Below are 16,791 nucleotides of genomic sequence, written 5' to 3'. Positions count from 1 at the left end.
GTTGACAGATTTCTTGCATTTTTATTTCTAGTATTGTCTTCTTGAATTTAATAGTAATCATTAAATTAAAACTTTTATATTAGAGCTGTGTATCTTGTTCGGCATAAGGAAACCAGACAACGATTTGCTATGAAAAAGATCAACAAGCATAATCTTGTTCTTCGCAATCAAGTTGAACAAGTATTTGCAGAAAGAGATATTCTGAGTTTTACAGATAATCCATTTGTTGTCAGTATGCTGTGTAGTTTTGAGACAAAAGTAAGATTTAAATCTAATAAATATATATGATATATTTAATAAGTATAGTTTTAAATTTGGATTGAAAAATTGATATAATTTTAAATCAGAAAACAAAATATAATGCAATGCAGTGCTTTACTAAATCTCTTAAATTATACAAGTGCTTATCAACTTATTTATAAAGAGTTCATAGAACATCCATCCATCTTTTATTTTTAGGAATTATTTATCTATCTATATTATATGAAAAAGATTTTTGTGACAAGTTTTTACTTTTTTAAGTTCCAAATTTTTAAATTATAAAAGCTCTAAAATAGTTTTAAAATCAATATTCAAATATAAAAGTTTATTAAATTATGTTATATTGCAAATAAAGATCTTTAATCAAATTTTAAAATGTTTAAAAAATACATTATTAATCTCTTAATACAAAGATATAAATTACCATAAATAGTTGTAAAGTTTATTACATGTTTGTTTTGATCAATAACATGTATCCAAACAGTTTAATCTTTTTCAACACTTAAACTGATTCTAAAATGGCTAGAACTGTTAGAAAAGGTGAGCATCCAACTTTTATTTGCAGTGTGTGTAATTATATTTAATTCTGTTAGAATAATTAATTAAATTAAAAGATTCAGCTAAATTACTAATGCATAAACATATTATAGACCAAAAGAATTGGCAAGCTTTGATTCAATAATAAACAATCTAATAGTAATATAAGTATTTCTGATTGGATTAAGAATGATTTTCTTCAACCAGTTATTAGCTTAGGTGTTTGTTAAATATTCATATACAGTAGACCCCCCCTATAACGCTTAGATACGTTCCACGCTAACCGAAAATTACGTTGTAGGAATGATTAAATACATGAGCCAATCGCAGCCCGATAGGTGTGAACTTTACGGACTAAGGCTGTTCGAAAGGTTTTCTTCTATAAAATTAACCGATTCTAGACTAATTCCACTCAACATTTCCAAAATACGTATAATTTTTNTATTGTATTAAATAATAGAATAAAATATTTTCATTGCATTGAAATTCATTTTATATAAAATTCTGTTAAAAGTTTTCTTTTGAGTAATAAAAAGAACAATATCTTTTTTATTTGATGGGCTGATTTTTTTTAATTGGATTCTTTTTGTGCTTTCTAGACTAACTGTTCTAGCATTTTTTTTAAAGCTGATGTAGCAGTTAATTAGTCCATAAAGAATACCTACTGTTCATTTATAATCACATTCCTAGTTTAGTTGAAGGATAAATTGTAGTGCTTTGTATAAAAAAAAATTTTCGTTTGGGATAATTCATGAATATTAGATGTGCCTTTTTGAAGTAGTAAACATTTACAGACTAGTTGTTTCTGGAACATCTTTTTTAATCTTAGTCCATTAAACTGATGGCTTATTATATTGCCAAATCTAATTTAATGATTTAATTACATGCAAAATGTAATGAGGTAATTCATTTATCTCACTAATAAAAACCAATTATTTTTACATTTGAAGAGTATTTATTAAAATAGGTACAAATTATATAAAAATTCCAATATTTTCAAATATTCTGTATGCAGAGAATTACAGCCATATCATATCATTCAGATCTAAAGTGTTCCTGAAAATGATTCAAATCAGGAATTCAGATATTAGAACATTTTTCTATTATTTCCTTTGGAAAAAAACCAGTGCTTTTCAGGCTTTCTGAATAACCTCATTCTGTTTTATCAAATGATATTAAAATTCTGCAGAGAGACCTATTATCTATCAGTTCATAATTTTAACATGCTATTAAACATACAAATTGTAATTGCCTATTAATAAATATCCTTTAACATCTGTATAGAATATGTTTGTAAGCAATAATATAATGATTAGGTTTGCATAGTACATCCTATTAGGAATAGTATATGAACTGTTTTCATTAATATACAGTAGATAAGCAATAAAAATGTCATAATTATACTGTACTGTACTGTACATTTTTCACTAAAATATTACTGCATAAAAATAGAATAATAATGAAAATTACAAAATAATGAACCTACTGTAATGAACTGTTAAGGATAAGCTTAAAATATTGCACTTAAATTTTGTGATTAAAAAAAATCTCTGAACTATACGACTTCAGTATAACACAAATATGCCACTCAAACAAATGAAAACAGACACTGGAACACAGATTCATTCCTATTTCTCACTTTAGTTACTTAGCACTTAATTACAAATTTTTCACAAATGCAGTTTGAATAAATTTATAATACTGGGATTGTTCAATTCAGATATAGCATTGCATAGTAAAGAGTATTACGTATTGTAGCAAGAATTTGGATACTTGAGGTATGGCTGTATTAAATATTAAAAATGTATAAGAATATATGCATAATTATAGAGATCTTAAATAAATTCAAAATATTGAAGAAATTCAGATAATTATAATTAGTAATATGATATCTTCAATTCTGTCAATTAGATTCATTACATTTTACAAATTTAAAAGTAAGAAAGAGATAAGAAAGGAAAATGTAAGATTAATTTCTAAATTTTTATACTTGGCTAATTTTATTTTTTATTCTCCGGTATTATTTATATAACCAATATATGTAATATTTATTTGCTTTCATGTAGTTTATATATGGAAGAAAAGACTATTTACCTCTATAAATAATAATTGATGTTTTTCTGTTTTTATAGAGAGTGTTTTTTTATGCATACATGTGATTATATTTTATTTAAAATTCTCTAGAGACATTTATGTATGGTGATGGAATATGTTGAAGGTGGTGACTGCGCTACATTGTTAAAAAATATGGGTCCACTACCAGTAGATCTCGCTCGTTTTTATTTTGCAGAAACTGTTCTTGCTGTGGAATACTTACATAGTTATGGAATTGTACATAGAGATTTAAAGCCTGACAAGTATGGTTTATTTTATTTTCATTTAAGTCTGTATTAAATATTTATTAAAATAATTTTATTTCAGTTTGTTAATAACTTCTATGGGACATATCAAGTTAACTGACTTTGGGTTATCAAAAGTTGGGTTAATGAATTGTAAGTATCTAATAGAAATATATTGAATTTTAAATATTTTAATATGGAAAGTCTTTAAATCATTAAAGACTTGGCATTTTGATGTTTTTTAAACAATTTTAAATAATTTGATCATATTACATGAGAAACATTTTCAATCCCTTAAAGGCAACTTTCATGTTCTACTTTGTATAAAATTGAACTAACTTACAAACAATACATTAACACATTAAAATTTTTAAAAATAGTACAGATTAAATTTTGGAAAAAAAAATATTGGTTCAATATATTTTAGTTTTGTATGTTATTATTCTTACAATAAATTTTGTATATTTAGCAACGCACACATACATAATTTTTTATTCATTTAATATAATATTTAAATAATAAAAATTTCCATAATTTTGAAATTTTAATGTAAATTTAAGAAATATTTTAAATTGATATTCTAACATTGATTATATTTTTTTTGTCATAATAAACACAAACAAATCTGTTCACATCAGTTTAATAGAAATGATAGTTAAGACTTTTAGCCACTTTCTTTGATTATGATGGTTATTATGGATGAAGGGACAGATGACAGAAGGACTTCCTTCTGGTTCAAAAAAGATTTTATTTGACATAGACCACTTTACTACACTTAGAACATATAGAAGGAAGGGAAACAAGGAACATCTTGTATAAGAAGTATAATATGTGATGTGTGGGAACTAGAGCAGTGTTTCTCAACCTCTAACGAATCGTCGCCCCGTTCAACGTAGTATCGCCCCTTCACTTCAAAATTCCGATGCCGAGGACCAAAGCTAACGCCAAATTCGTACTGCATTGAATAGACTAGTGATTAGTATAATGTTATTTGTTTAATTATTGTACGATATAACGAATAAAATATCTAAGTATTCTTAATATAATATTTTACTATATCGCCCAGAAAACTGTTTTTCGCTCCCCTAAAATATAAGTTGTTACTAATCGCCCCCTCAACATGGAAAAACACCCATATGGGGGCGATATTGCCCCTTTGAGAAACACTGAACTAGAGCAACCTTTATAACTTATAAACATACAATAAATAGCATTACTAATTATTTTAATAATCTGAAACTGTGCTTCAAACTGTGTCGCTTCAAACACAATGAATTCTTATAAACTAAGACACTTCATTGTGTTTGAAGGCAACAAATTATTACTTATGTTTGTTTGATTCAATACACAGAATGGAACTACAATCAACAAACAGCAAAAAAATAATAATTGTCAATCCATTTTGTTCATGATATAAGGCTCTTATGATTGAGAACTTCACACCGATACATGACTAACAATCTCAGCACACCCACTCAAATGCTGTTTTTACTGAGCCCAATCCTACTTGCTTATTTATTAAATCATTCTTTAGTGATTCCCAATTTAATTTAATCACAGAACTTTTCAAGGCTTTTTATCAAAGTGATAAATCTGACAATTTTTACTGATTATAAAAATAAAACAACAAATGAAAAGTAATTAATTTAACATACAGGGAAAAAACGATTAATAGAAAAGCAAATAATTAAAACTGGTAATTAATGTGTATGAAGGATTAATTTTTGCAGATGATTTCATTAGCAGATGTGGTGGGAATTAAAGCAGTAAAAAAATTTAATGCATTTAACTTTTTTGCAAGTTACTAAACTCATTCAATTATTCAAATATTGCTACTTTCTGGATAATATTCTCCATCAGGAATGAACACTTCAGTTTTTAAATATGCAAGAAAGAATCAAATATAATGAAATTTATTTGCAGTTAAGTTTATTGTATCTTCTCAATTTGAACAGAAAATAATTTTTTTTAATTTGAAAAGTAGTAATAATACTAATTCTTAACATAAATTTACATTCGATTACATCAATATATTAAGTGTAAAAAAAAGGCTTTTATCTCTACAAACAAGAATAGATATTTGACAATTACTTACATATAATTGATGATATTGGGATTGATTTTTAATAGGACATAAAGTTAAATTATAAAAAGTATTTTATTTTTTAGCTGTTTTGAATATTAAGAACTAAAATAATTCTAAGTTTTATTTTTCATATTCTTTTTAATCATTATTATGTTTATCTAATAATATGAAAACTCTAATTGTAGTGGCTACCAATTTATATGAAGGATATATTGATCGAGAATCAAAACAGTTCAATGATAAACAAGTTTATGGTACACCAGAATATATTGCTCCTGAAGTTATTGTTCGTCAAGGTTATGGTAAGTACAATAATTGGGCTGCAATTTCAAAAATTGCAGACCTATAAATTTCCACTGTTTGTCCATCGTTCTGTCTTTCCTTACTCTCAAGAACAGAGTTAGATACATGAAAGTCAAGACCAGATATGGAAAGATTAGGGGCAGGAGACCCCAATTAACTATATAAAAACTTCTCATGCAAATTGGAATTCATATGATTTCAATTCAAAAATTTCCCTCTGAAAAGTGTTAGATGACTTGCATGACTATTATTAAAGGAAAGTATGATGATCAGGGGACTACTAATTTGAGGTGGAGAACATATTTTAAATTAAAAAATATGATTAAAAATTGCAGCCCATCATTGTGATGATGTCATAATAAATAATTGCTTGTTAATATATTTAATACTTATTGCATTAATTAAATCATAAATCACCTCTAAAACACTTGTATTATGAAATTGATCAAGAAAGATGACGACAAACAATTTTTAAACATTCTGTTTATCTTTCTTGATCAATTCCATAATATTCTTCTTAATATGTATATATATAAATTATTTCTAATTTTAATAAAGATATAATTACAATAATCATTTAGAAATAAAATACATAGGATTACAATGATTCAGCATTAGCATGAATAACAATGATAAATGTTAAAATTAAATTGATTTTCCTGTAATGAAGCTTTCCAAGTAGCTTCTTTGTGGATTAAAATAATTCATTAAGACAAATAATAATGTATTATATTTACCATAATGTTTTATTACGTATAGTCAAATGATTTGCTGGATTATCCATTGGGCTATTTTAAGGCTGGTAAATAAATAAATACAAATCAGTTTAGCTACAGGTAGGTGGTTACATTGCCATCTCATTGTAAATTTAATCATTAGAAATGCTTTATTATGTTTGTGTAAATCTGTCACAGTTCAGTGTTTAATAAAACTGTTTATAAAATCATTCCTTAGCATTTATTAACATAATTAGAAGGAGAATTTATTAGACAAATTAAAAAATTAGAAATGATGAAAATATGCTATATAAACTATTCCATATCCACAATCTTTCCTAAACAAAAAAATTATGTAAAAAGAAACTTTGGTTACATTATCTTACATTATTTTGTTTAAGTGTTTTAAATGCTATAATTGAGAGAATGAAATTTTCTCTTACAGGGAAACCTGTAGATTGGTGGTCAATGGGAATAATTTTATATGAATTTTTAATTGGATGTGTCCCTTTCTTTGGAGAAACTCCAGAAGAACTTTTTGCCCATGTAATTAATGGTATTAACATTTTTATTAAATAAAAAATTTCTAGTTTTAGAAACTTACACAGTAAATTACTCAATATTCAGATATAAATTATATTTAAAATTTCATTTTTATAGATGAGATTGAATGGCCAGATGAAAAAGATTGGCCAGTTCCTGAAGATGCTAGAAATTTAATAACAGAATTACTTCAACATAATCCAATTGATAGATTAGGAGCTGGAGGAGCACATGAAGTAAAAGAACATGCATTTTTCTGGAGTATAGATTGGGATTCTTTACTTCGACAAAAAGCAGAATTCGTTCCACAGTTAACTGATGATGAAGACACCAGTTACTTTGATAGTAAAAACATTTTTAACATTTAAACCACTATATATTTAATCTAAAAACTTAAAATTTATAAATTTAATCACTTCAGCACGCAGTGAGAGATATTGTCACGAAATTGAAGATTCAGAAGAGCAAGATGATACAGATGATACTTGTATTTTTGGTAGTTTTTCATCTTGTTCACCACGTTATAGAAAAGTTTATTCAAAAATTGAAAAAGAATTACAAGAAGAAAAATTACTTAAGGTATTTTGACTTATTTTTTTATATTAAAAAATTATTTTTTCCTTTGTCATTTTATCAGATGAATATTTGCGGAATTTCTATAAATTTAACATAAAAACTTATGTATAACTAATTGATTATTATTAGTGCTTAAGTTACTTTCATACTTCTTGTGTCCAAATTGAATTATAATTAAATTGTGGCGAGTTTTTTTTGACAAGTGGTTTCCACCATTTTAATACCATTTGTTGACTTTTTATTATCGTTCTCTGATACTATTATACAGTGCCTAAAACATGAATGGGAAAAATTTTTTGCATTTTGGTGTTTTGTATTTGTCATTCTCTTTCTCCTTTTATTGTAATCAATTTGAAACTCTCCTGTACTGATGATAATTGACTGACTAATATTACTATAAATAGGATAAATAAAATCAAGCTAAGTTAATTTAATTCATTCTTTCTATTTCAACAAAGATAAATTTTAGAACGTTTTAAATTTCCTGACAAGAATCTTTAAATTTTAAAGCTATATAAACTTGAAGAATGTGATATTGTATACTTTTATTTTATTACTATATGCCTTGCACATAAATTTATAATAAATATACTGTTTTTTCACAAGCAAATAAAAATGATCCTTATACAATATTCTTGTTAAAAATAATAATAATGAATAACAAGATAACTTACATAGCTCGTCATGCCTTTTATTGTTATTTCAAAATCAGGCAGTTCATCTTTGTTATCATTTACTGATTCTTCCTAGTAGAATCTTTTGTGACAAGAAATGTTTTCTTATAGAACTTCCTGTAATCTCCAAGAATCATTCTCAAGGAGAATTTAATCTCTTGCTTAAATTTCTAATTGTTTTTTAATGTAATATTTAGTAATTTATCTATTAAGGCTATAATATACAAACTATCTTTTTCTGTTGCATTCAACTTTTTTTACTTTTTAATTTTGTTAGAAGCTCTGTGTTCTGCTATATTTCATATTAATGATATAGTTTCTTAGTATTCTTTCTAGTTACTTTACTTTATATTGATAATTGCTGTATTGAGATTTGACTACAGTGGGAATTTGACATGTACAGTAGAGCATCGATTATCCGAATGCTGATCAACCGAAATGTCAGTTAACCGAAAGCGTTCCAGTCAGACTGTGTCGTGCTGAATCAAACGTTTTTGATACTAGATTAACTTCTAAAGTATAATTTTTTTTTGTTTTTATATTTTTCAATATATTTATTTTGTTTATACAAAATAAAGAAATAATTTTTAACGATACAATAGCCACAATTATTATTTTAAAAAATCTACGTTAGGCTTAACATCGACGAAAATTCAACGCAAAGCGACATGCAACGAAGAAAAATTTAAACATGGGATATACTAATATACTATATTAATAATGTATTTTTTTGTACATAATCGGTTATCCGAAAAATCGATTTTCTGAACAACCCGAGTCCCCAATTGATTCGGATAATCAACGCTCTACTATACTTTCAACAAGTTCACAAGACCTTTTGTAATTGCAGTGACAAAATATAAATTTTCCAATGCACCAAACACTTGAAAAATTAAACTGACAAAGAAAATTTAACAGTTATATGTAAATAGTAACTGATATGAAAATTTTACTGGTAAGATATGTAAATCTGGCATAACAAACTAAAGGCCAGATCATACTTTGTGAGAATGAAAAGAGAAGACACACATTCTCTTCTCTTTTGTATTATTCTATTCCCATAGGTGTTCATACTTCAAAATATAAAAGAGACACTCATGTGCTTTCAGTACTTGTAGTTTAAAATTAAGCTTAGATAGGCCTAACCTTTCAAAGTCATAAAAATTCCTTTAAAAATTAGAGTATATACAGCTAATTAATTTGAGAAGAGAGAATGGAAAATATTAATGTTTTATGCTTATCTATCTTTTAAAAGAAATCTAGAGATGTAAAACATTGAAAATACACTAAGTTTAAAATGTACATATAAAGATAATATCTGTTCACATTTTAAGTTAAAATATATTAATGATAAATTACAATCCATCAAAAATAATCCGGCTTTGATAAAATTGAAATGATTAGAATCAGTCTCTACATTGAAGGACACAATGGATTGTGGGCTACCAACAGAAAGAAAAGTAGAATTTTTGTAAGCTTTTCTCTCTGACAAAAGAGAATAGAATAATGTCACTAGTAATATGTGAAGTGTTGTGCACTAAACCTATTTAATGTTGTTTTCTCTTTTCTGTACTCACAAATTATGAACCAACTTTAAAGAGAAAAATTTACATGTTTGTAGAGTGCTACAGTAGATTTTTCCCATATTGTGATCATGTTGCACCTATAAGCCAATAATTTATTGATATTCCTCCCTCTTTGACGACAAATACATCTGGTTGAGTCAATTTTATATCATTTAATTTCGATAATTGACGAGAACAGTATGAATAGAACAAATAACGCTGTTTTAAAAACTCAGAAGAAATTTTCTGGAAGAATATTGCAGTATTTATCATCATTATCAGAAAGGAAATGATATATAAATGAAACTCTGTAGTGAATTTAGATGTTTAAATGAAGCATTTCATCATAAAACAAGAATGCTTTGTGACCAATGTAAAACAATGAACAAGTGACAGACAAAATTTGTGCTATACTTAATTTTTGTGACAGTGAAATTACTATAACTAATTACTTATTACAATTATATTTACAATATAAGCATTTAAATATTTTTTACTTTTTATTCATTAAACATTTCATAATATGAATCTAAATATAAATTTTATTATTAACATTTGCTGAAAATATCATTGAAATATGTAAGAAGTCAAAGTTTAATTTAATCATGTTATTTATAGACAAAAGAAACAGTTCAGAAAAAACCGGTTGTAAAAGCCATCTTTAAAGAACAAGTAAATGGAGGAAACTTCAAATCAAAAACACTTTTAGCAGAAAAAAGGTAATATATATGTATTTATTATGGAATTGATTTCAAGTTTTTGTTCCATTATTAGATCTTAATAATTCAATAATTAAAACTTTTCCTTTTTATTGTATAGTTTTTATTAGTCTTGAATCTAGTTACTTTTCAATGTGAAAGTAAAATATTGTAATGGCTGTATTGTTAAGTATAAAACATTGCATGTACAGTACAAGCAGTGAATACAATAGTGCAAATAAGATTATATCTGTATAATAAAATACATAATCATGATTCTATAGATTTATCTAAAAGTTTACAAGCCATATTTTCAGTTTATCAGTAAGCTTATAAATTAATTAATCAGTCTATAAAAACAACACAGAAACTTAATTGCCCATCTTTAGACCAAATTTTGTAGTTTGATTAAATTATTGGCTGAATGACAGCCTGAAATCCAGCTCATATTTAAATATTAGAGCATTGACATTAGCAAGAAGAGAGTTTTTATATATACACTAGCTGCAAGGACCCGCTTCGCTGGGTTTTTATTTGTTCGTACATTTGTATGTAATATAGTTGTTTTTATATATAAAAGACTGTTTTTCTAAGTAATCTAGAATCTAGCTGCAAGGACCCGCTTTGCTGGGTTTTTATTTGTGGGCAAAAAGTAACGATAGTGAAGATTAAGATAATTACATTATAGCCAATCTTACCCGTTTTCACAGAATGCAAGAATTAGGTCCCCCGTTTCCAGACTAATTAGAGACCTGGTCCCGATTCTATTTCTGAACGTCTCCTGTTCACGTCCAGTCAAACGAACACTTTTCAACGTTTCTGAAACGTTTACAATCGTTTTATAATCGAACCAATATTCAAATTTTATGTTCGAATTTAATTCGAACAAATTCGAACATAAAATTCGAAATAGAAAGACACTTTCAACCACTTTCAGCCTCATATCTCCCGCACCCTTATAGCTATCGAGACGCAACCACCCCTATGCACGAATGGAGACTTGGGGCTACTACCACATACAAACACCATTCACGTGCAATGTGTAGTTTTGCAGAAAAGTGAAATATAGGGACACATGTCCATTTATATTATATATAGATTATACCAGTGTTTTCCAATCTGTGGGATGTTGAAAAACAGTTATGCCTAATTCACAAGCCTTGTCCAAACAACTCTTATACGGGTGCTAAAAATCCATCCACACTCTTGCCGAAACATCTTGACAAGAGTTGAGCCCTGGCAAACAGTATACTTTATATAATAAAGTATACTGTTTCGTAGGCCATCAAATAAATTATAAGTTGCATTCTTCAGTTTCAAAAGCCTGCTCTATTTCTGTGTTGGACAGGCTTCTAGCTTATAGTAACAGTTATACAAAATCACTACTATGAAGATTTTTTTTTTTTTTTTTTTTTACTTTAGACAGATTTTACTGTAAGTAGTGTTGAAATTAATAAAGATGATAAGTTTTATAATTTAAAATATATTTTTATTTTAATTTGTAAAAATACAATTTCATTAAATATACATTTTTAGATTTTTAAGTTCACTTTTATTTCATCAATAATTTTTATAGTAAACGAGAATATTTTGCTACTGATACTATCTTAAAGTCCATATTTTGTGTAAGTAAAGAAGGTCAGAAACCAATCAAGCAATGTTAAAAATAAAACAAAAACTTTCAAAAATAAACAAGTACTTTTCAATCTGTATTAGAAAACTTCAGGCTAATATAACGAATATGAAATAGAATTATAATAAATTAAAAAGCATTTAAATAAAAAATGAATTAACTAGAAAAGAAGATTAATGTAGAATAAACTTAAAATGAGATTAAGAGTAAAAAGTTGGAGAATTAACTAGTTTAGAAATAAGAATATTTCGAATGAACAAAGATGTCTCCTTCTCAGAAGATAAATCATCAACATACATAAAATAGGCATGTGGGAATCTTAGCTTGTTTTCCATCTTTTATATAGCTAATTTTGAAGAATACATAACAATTTCAGCCAAGACAAATGAAAAATGAGAACTTACAGAAAGACTTAGTTTGCAGGAAAATATATAAAAACTTTTGAAAAATTGTTGTTTTTCAATTTTATTTTTACTCTACTGCTCATCTTGTATTCTGTGAAAATTATCAAATTGAGAATGAAAAGAGAAGACACACATTCTCTTCTCTNATTCATACAATATATGAATAATGTTAAAAATTAATAAATTAGTTTTTTCTAATCCTTATTCATTATATGAGCTGTTGATTTTGAAAGCGGGGCAAGTCCATTTTATGTTGTTGCTAGATATTTAATGGTTTGCATTTGAATAGGATTAAAAATATTCGTAAGTAGTAATAGATTTATTTTATGTAAATTTAATAGGCAATAATGGTTATCCATGTTAGGTGAAAAAAATCATGGTTTTGGTATGCGCCAATGGACCTGCCTTGCTTTCAAAAGTAATGATTTGTTGAAAACGTTGATTTTCTTTGAATGGAATATAATTATAATAACAAAAAATTGAATACTTTATTTATTTACTTACTTATTTATTTTATTTTATTTCAACACTTCATACTTTTTTCGAAAAGCTACAATAACACGAAAAATAAATTTAATTTTATAGGAAAAAGTGGATATAATAAGTTACATACATATAATTATATTTCTTAGTTCAGGTGGTGCAGATTTTTAAAGTATTCATGATGAATGGGTGGTACATAGGGCAATAAATCCATCATATCTTTCTATTTTTCTTTAGAGTGGACTTGCCTCACCTCACTTTCAAAATCAACACACAATAAATATCGTTGACGGTATAAATTACTAGTAACAAATTTATACTGATATTAAAAGATATTTAGTGTGAATTGATTAAAAACATAAATTTTATGTTAATTTGTAATAAGAATTAGCTTTAAATATTTTTTTCACAAAATGGACTTGCCCCACTTTCAAAATCAGCAGCTCATACGTATTTTTATATTGTGGTTATGAAAATAATGATAAGATTTACATATCTAGTTACTTAAATATATAATTATATTATTCATATAATAAAGTGTTAAATTAGTGTTTAATTTTCCTTAATTCATTTATTAGATTCTGACTAACATATAAAAAAATTTTCTTTCAGTATTTCCAAAACTTCAAAATTTAATACACCAGAATCCTCACAAACTGAATCAGAAGAAATCTCTCCACAACTTCAACGAAGAAGAAGACTGACTTCAAAAGACGTACTGCCAAGATTTTCTATTAGTATGGAAGATAATCGACCTTCTTTGGTTGCATCTGCTCCTGATTATAGTGAATTGCCACCTGTTGAAGAATGCAGCACTGGAAAACAAGAAAAATTGCAACTCTCTCAGTCACTCTTCACCAGAATCACTGTTCCTAATATTCCTGCATATGTTAATAAAAAACCTAAATCTCGTTCCGTTATAAAATCTGCTTCTGCTTCGGGATTATCTCTCATGGTTCCTCCAGGTCAGACAAAATTTGATAAATATATAATTGATTCAGCTTCTTTTATTTATAATTTAATAACTTTTATTCAAACAGATGACTTTATACCTGCACCTGTTGGTTCTCCAGGAGGTTCGAGTACCAGTTCGAGAGACACTTCACCAAGTAGAGAACTTTCTTCTCTCGTTAATCAGTTGAAACCTCCCATCATTATTTGTCGTGGACCGAGAGGATTTGGTTTCAATATTCGTGCTATTCGAGTTTATTATGGAGACACTGATGTTTATACACTTCAACATCTAGTTTCTGTAAGTTTATTTAAAATATTTTCACATCTGTTAATTGCAAAATGAAATCAATAAAAAATAAAACTATTTTATTTTCAGAGTGTTGAACATAATAGTCCAGCATTTGAAGCAGGACTGCATCCTGGAGATCTGATCACTCATATTAATGGAGAAGCTGTTCAAGGTCTTTTGCATCCTCAAGTATTACAACTCATATTAAGTGGTGGAGATCGTATGAATATTCGTACAACACCTTTAGATAATACCACAATTAAGACAGGGGGTCGTAAACGAAATCCTTCTATGATAAAGATGGCAAGAAGACCTCTTTCGTGTCGCAGGCGTACGGGCCAAGGAAAGCATGATGTACGATCAGAAAAAAAGCGTCGAGCATCTCTCTTAAGACGTTTAAGCAACAAGAGAGCCAGTGCAGAAATACATCAAATTGTATCAAGTTCAGCAACGTCCTTATCACCCAGTCGAAGTTTACAGTCATTACACAGAGCAACGGGCTTCTCTTCTATTCCTGACAGTTTGCCCGCATCACCTACTAGAACAAAGTGTTCACATTCACCTCCATTGAATCGCTTATGTTCTCCTTCAGATTCTTCTCATTCTAATTCTTCACAAAGTAGCTCTCCTGGATCTAGTGTTCCAAATTCACCTGCTGGATCATCACAGTTTACAAGACCCAGTACTCTGCATGGCTTAAAACATAAATTAACGCAAACATTTCATTCACCACGCCGTAAATCTGTTGGTCATATTCCGTTATCTCCTCTCGCAAGAACACCTTCACCTTCACCAATGCCTTCGACTTCTCCTACTCGTTCACCGTCTCCATTAGCATTTCCAATCACTTATCTTTCTGGAAGTTCTCATGCTCAATCTGTTCAAAGTTATTCTTGTCGCAAATCTGGAGGAAGTTCAAAGAAATTTATGAGGCCAAAAAGTGCAGAACCGGGTTCTCCACTTCTTAGACGTGCACTGTCACCAGATCGTCATCATCCAAAAACATCCGAAGGAAAAAATAAGAGAGAGTCCTTTTCGGGTCATATTTCTTCTCCTTTGGCTCTATCTTCAACACCTTCTTCAACACATGTAATCACAACCACTTCATCACCATCGCTTGCTACAAGTATATCTAAATTAACTATCAGTGGGGCATCAACAGTAATTGTACAATGCACTCAAAATAATAATTCAACAAAAGTTGTAAGAACTCAACCATCTTTTACAAAATCAAATATATCTAACAAAGAATTATCTTTACATACTACTCTAGAAAAGGAAGTCAAACAATCATCTTCAATTAAACCTAATTCACAAAATTCCAAATTAAAACCACTGAGCCATCTTTCAAGTGATTTTAAAACATCTTATGAAACAAAACAGAGAGATAGTGATGTAAGTAGGATAGAGGCATCTACAGACACTGACAGCAGCAGTAGTTGTAGTAGTGTTAAACATTGTGAAGAGAAAAAATCCAAATCATCTAGTCTTATTGTAAATGAATCTAGTAGCAGTGTAACTGCCGAAAAGAAAGATAAAATTAATTACCTGCCAAAATCCGAAGCACAAGTATTTTCAAGTGTTTCTCGACCGGACGAAAAAGATTCTAACATTCAACAGAAAATAATAGATAAAGGAGCGCGCGATACCGAAAACGTGCAAAGTAAAGCATCAAATGTTGAAAGGAATGTCTCCAAAAAAAGTGTTCAGAGTTCCTACGAAAGTAAAAGATAAAGTATTTCTGTTACGTGATTTTTATGTATTTATCTTAATTGCAATTTTTGCCATGTGTGATTTTATGTATAACAGGCAGCTATATTATTGTTATTGTACAGTCAAGATGCTTCTAGTATAGTTATGCTTATTAGTGCATTTCTTTTTCTACAAAATGTATATATACAGCCAAATCATTTAAATGGTGTACATATACAATATTATATATTGAAAGTTTGAGAAAATTTCCAAAAACTAATCTTCCTTTAAATAATGGGACATATTCTGTAAATATAAGTTGTTTTAATATATTTAAAAATCTCATTTACTTGTGCCTCTTATCATTATGAATTGTATATTAATCTCAACATTATATTCAAAGTCTTCCTCTATTTGTATTTCTTTATATTTCTATCAGATTTTCCATCCAAAATCAATTTCGTGCTGTCGGATGTTTGTTACTATATTAAATACAACGCAATCGCCGTAGAAGCGGGCACTTACGCCTGAAACTCGTAACATCGGTTGTTGTAAGCTGCCTTTATAAAAGAAAAAAGCAGCAATTATTACAGGTCGTTTTGTTTTAATTTCATATTATCTTATATCTCAAAGTACATAATACATTCTTAACTTCTTGTAAGGAAGGCTTGTTGCAATCTATTTTATAGTTAGTTTATTGTTCAAAAATATGTACATAATGTAAAAATAAAATGTGTTAATGTAAAAATACACACAAATACAAACACACACACACACACAACACTAAACACAAATACAAATACACAAGCTTATTTGAATATGCGTTCAAATAACTCGGATAAAAGACGTCTGTGATGTATCATTTACTAAATGAGCTTTGGAAACTGTCCAAAAATTGATTTGTAACTATTATCTAGAATATGTTGATGAAATAAAATAATTTAATGAGAAACATATATATAAGCAATTAAATGATGATAGAATTTATGGTTTTTACTTTGTCACATTAGAGTGAAATAAATGTGTTTTATATTTGAA

General features: G+C 27.8%; 1 protein-coding gene across 11 annotated transcripts in view; it reads left to right on the top strand.

Moving 5' to 3' along the window:
* The window catches only part of LOC111636358 (microtubule-associated serine/threonine-protein kinase 3-like), an 83,091-nt gene extending 66,300 nt beyond the window's left edge, over positions 1-16,791 (top strand). For all 11 annotated transcript variants that reach the window (XM_023381581.1, XM_023381580.1, XM_023381578.1 and 8 more), the window contains 11 exons: positions 84-258; positions 2,983-3,155; positions 3,220-3,290; positions 5,409-5,525; positions 6,688-6,798; positions 6,903-7,130; positions 7,207-7,364; positions 10,219-10,319; positions 13,431-13,783; positions 13,859-14,070; positions 14,149-16,791. In XM_023381581.1, the coding sequence (XP_023237349.1) occupies positions 84-258; positions 2,983-3,155; positions 3,220-3,290; positions 5,409-5,525; positions 6,688-6,798; positions 6,903-7,130; positions 7,207-7,364; positions 10,219-10,319; positions 13,431-13,783; positions 13,859-14,070; positions 14,149-15,795 (3,346 nt within the window). In that variant the 3' untranslated portion in view covers positions 15,796-16,791. The remainder of the gene's footprint in view (positions 1-83; positions 259-2,982; positions 3,156-3,219; positions 3,291-5,408; positions 5,526-6,687; positions 6,799-6,902; positions 7,131-7,206; positions 7,365-10,218; positions 10,320-13,430; positions 13,784-13,858; positions 14,071-14,148) is intronic.

The sequence above is a fragment of the Centruroides sculpturatus genome, unplaced genomic scaffold (assembly GCF_000671375.1).
Source record: "Centruroides sculpturatus isolate CEXI.00-Female unplaced genomic scaffold, Cexi_2.0 scaffold1035, whole genome shotgun sequence".
Classification (NCBI taxonomy): domain Eukaryota; kingdom Metazoa; phylum Arthropoda; class Arachnida; order Scorpiones; family Buthidae; genus Centruroides; species Centruroides sculpturatus.
The sequence above is the reverse complement of the archived record's forward strand: the minus strand, read 5'-3'. Positions and strand labels throughout refer to the sequence as shown.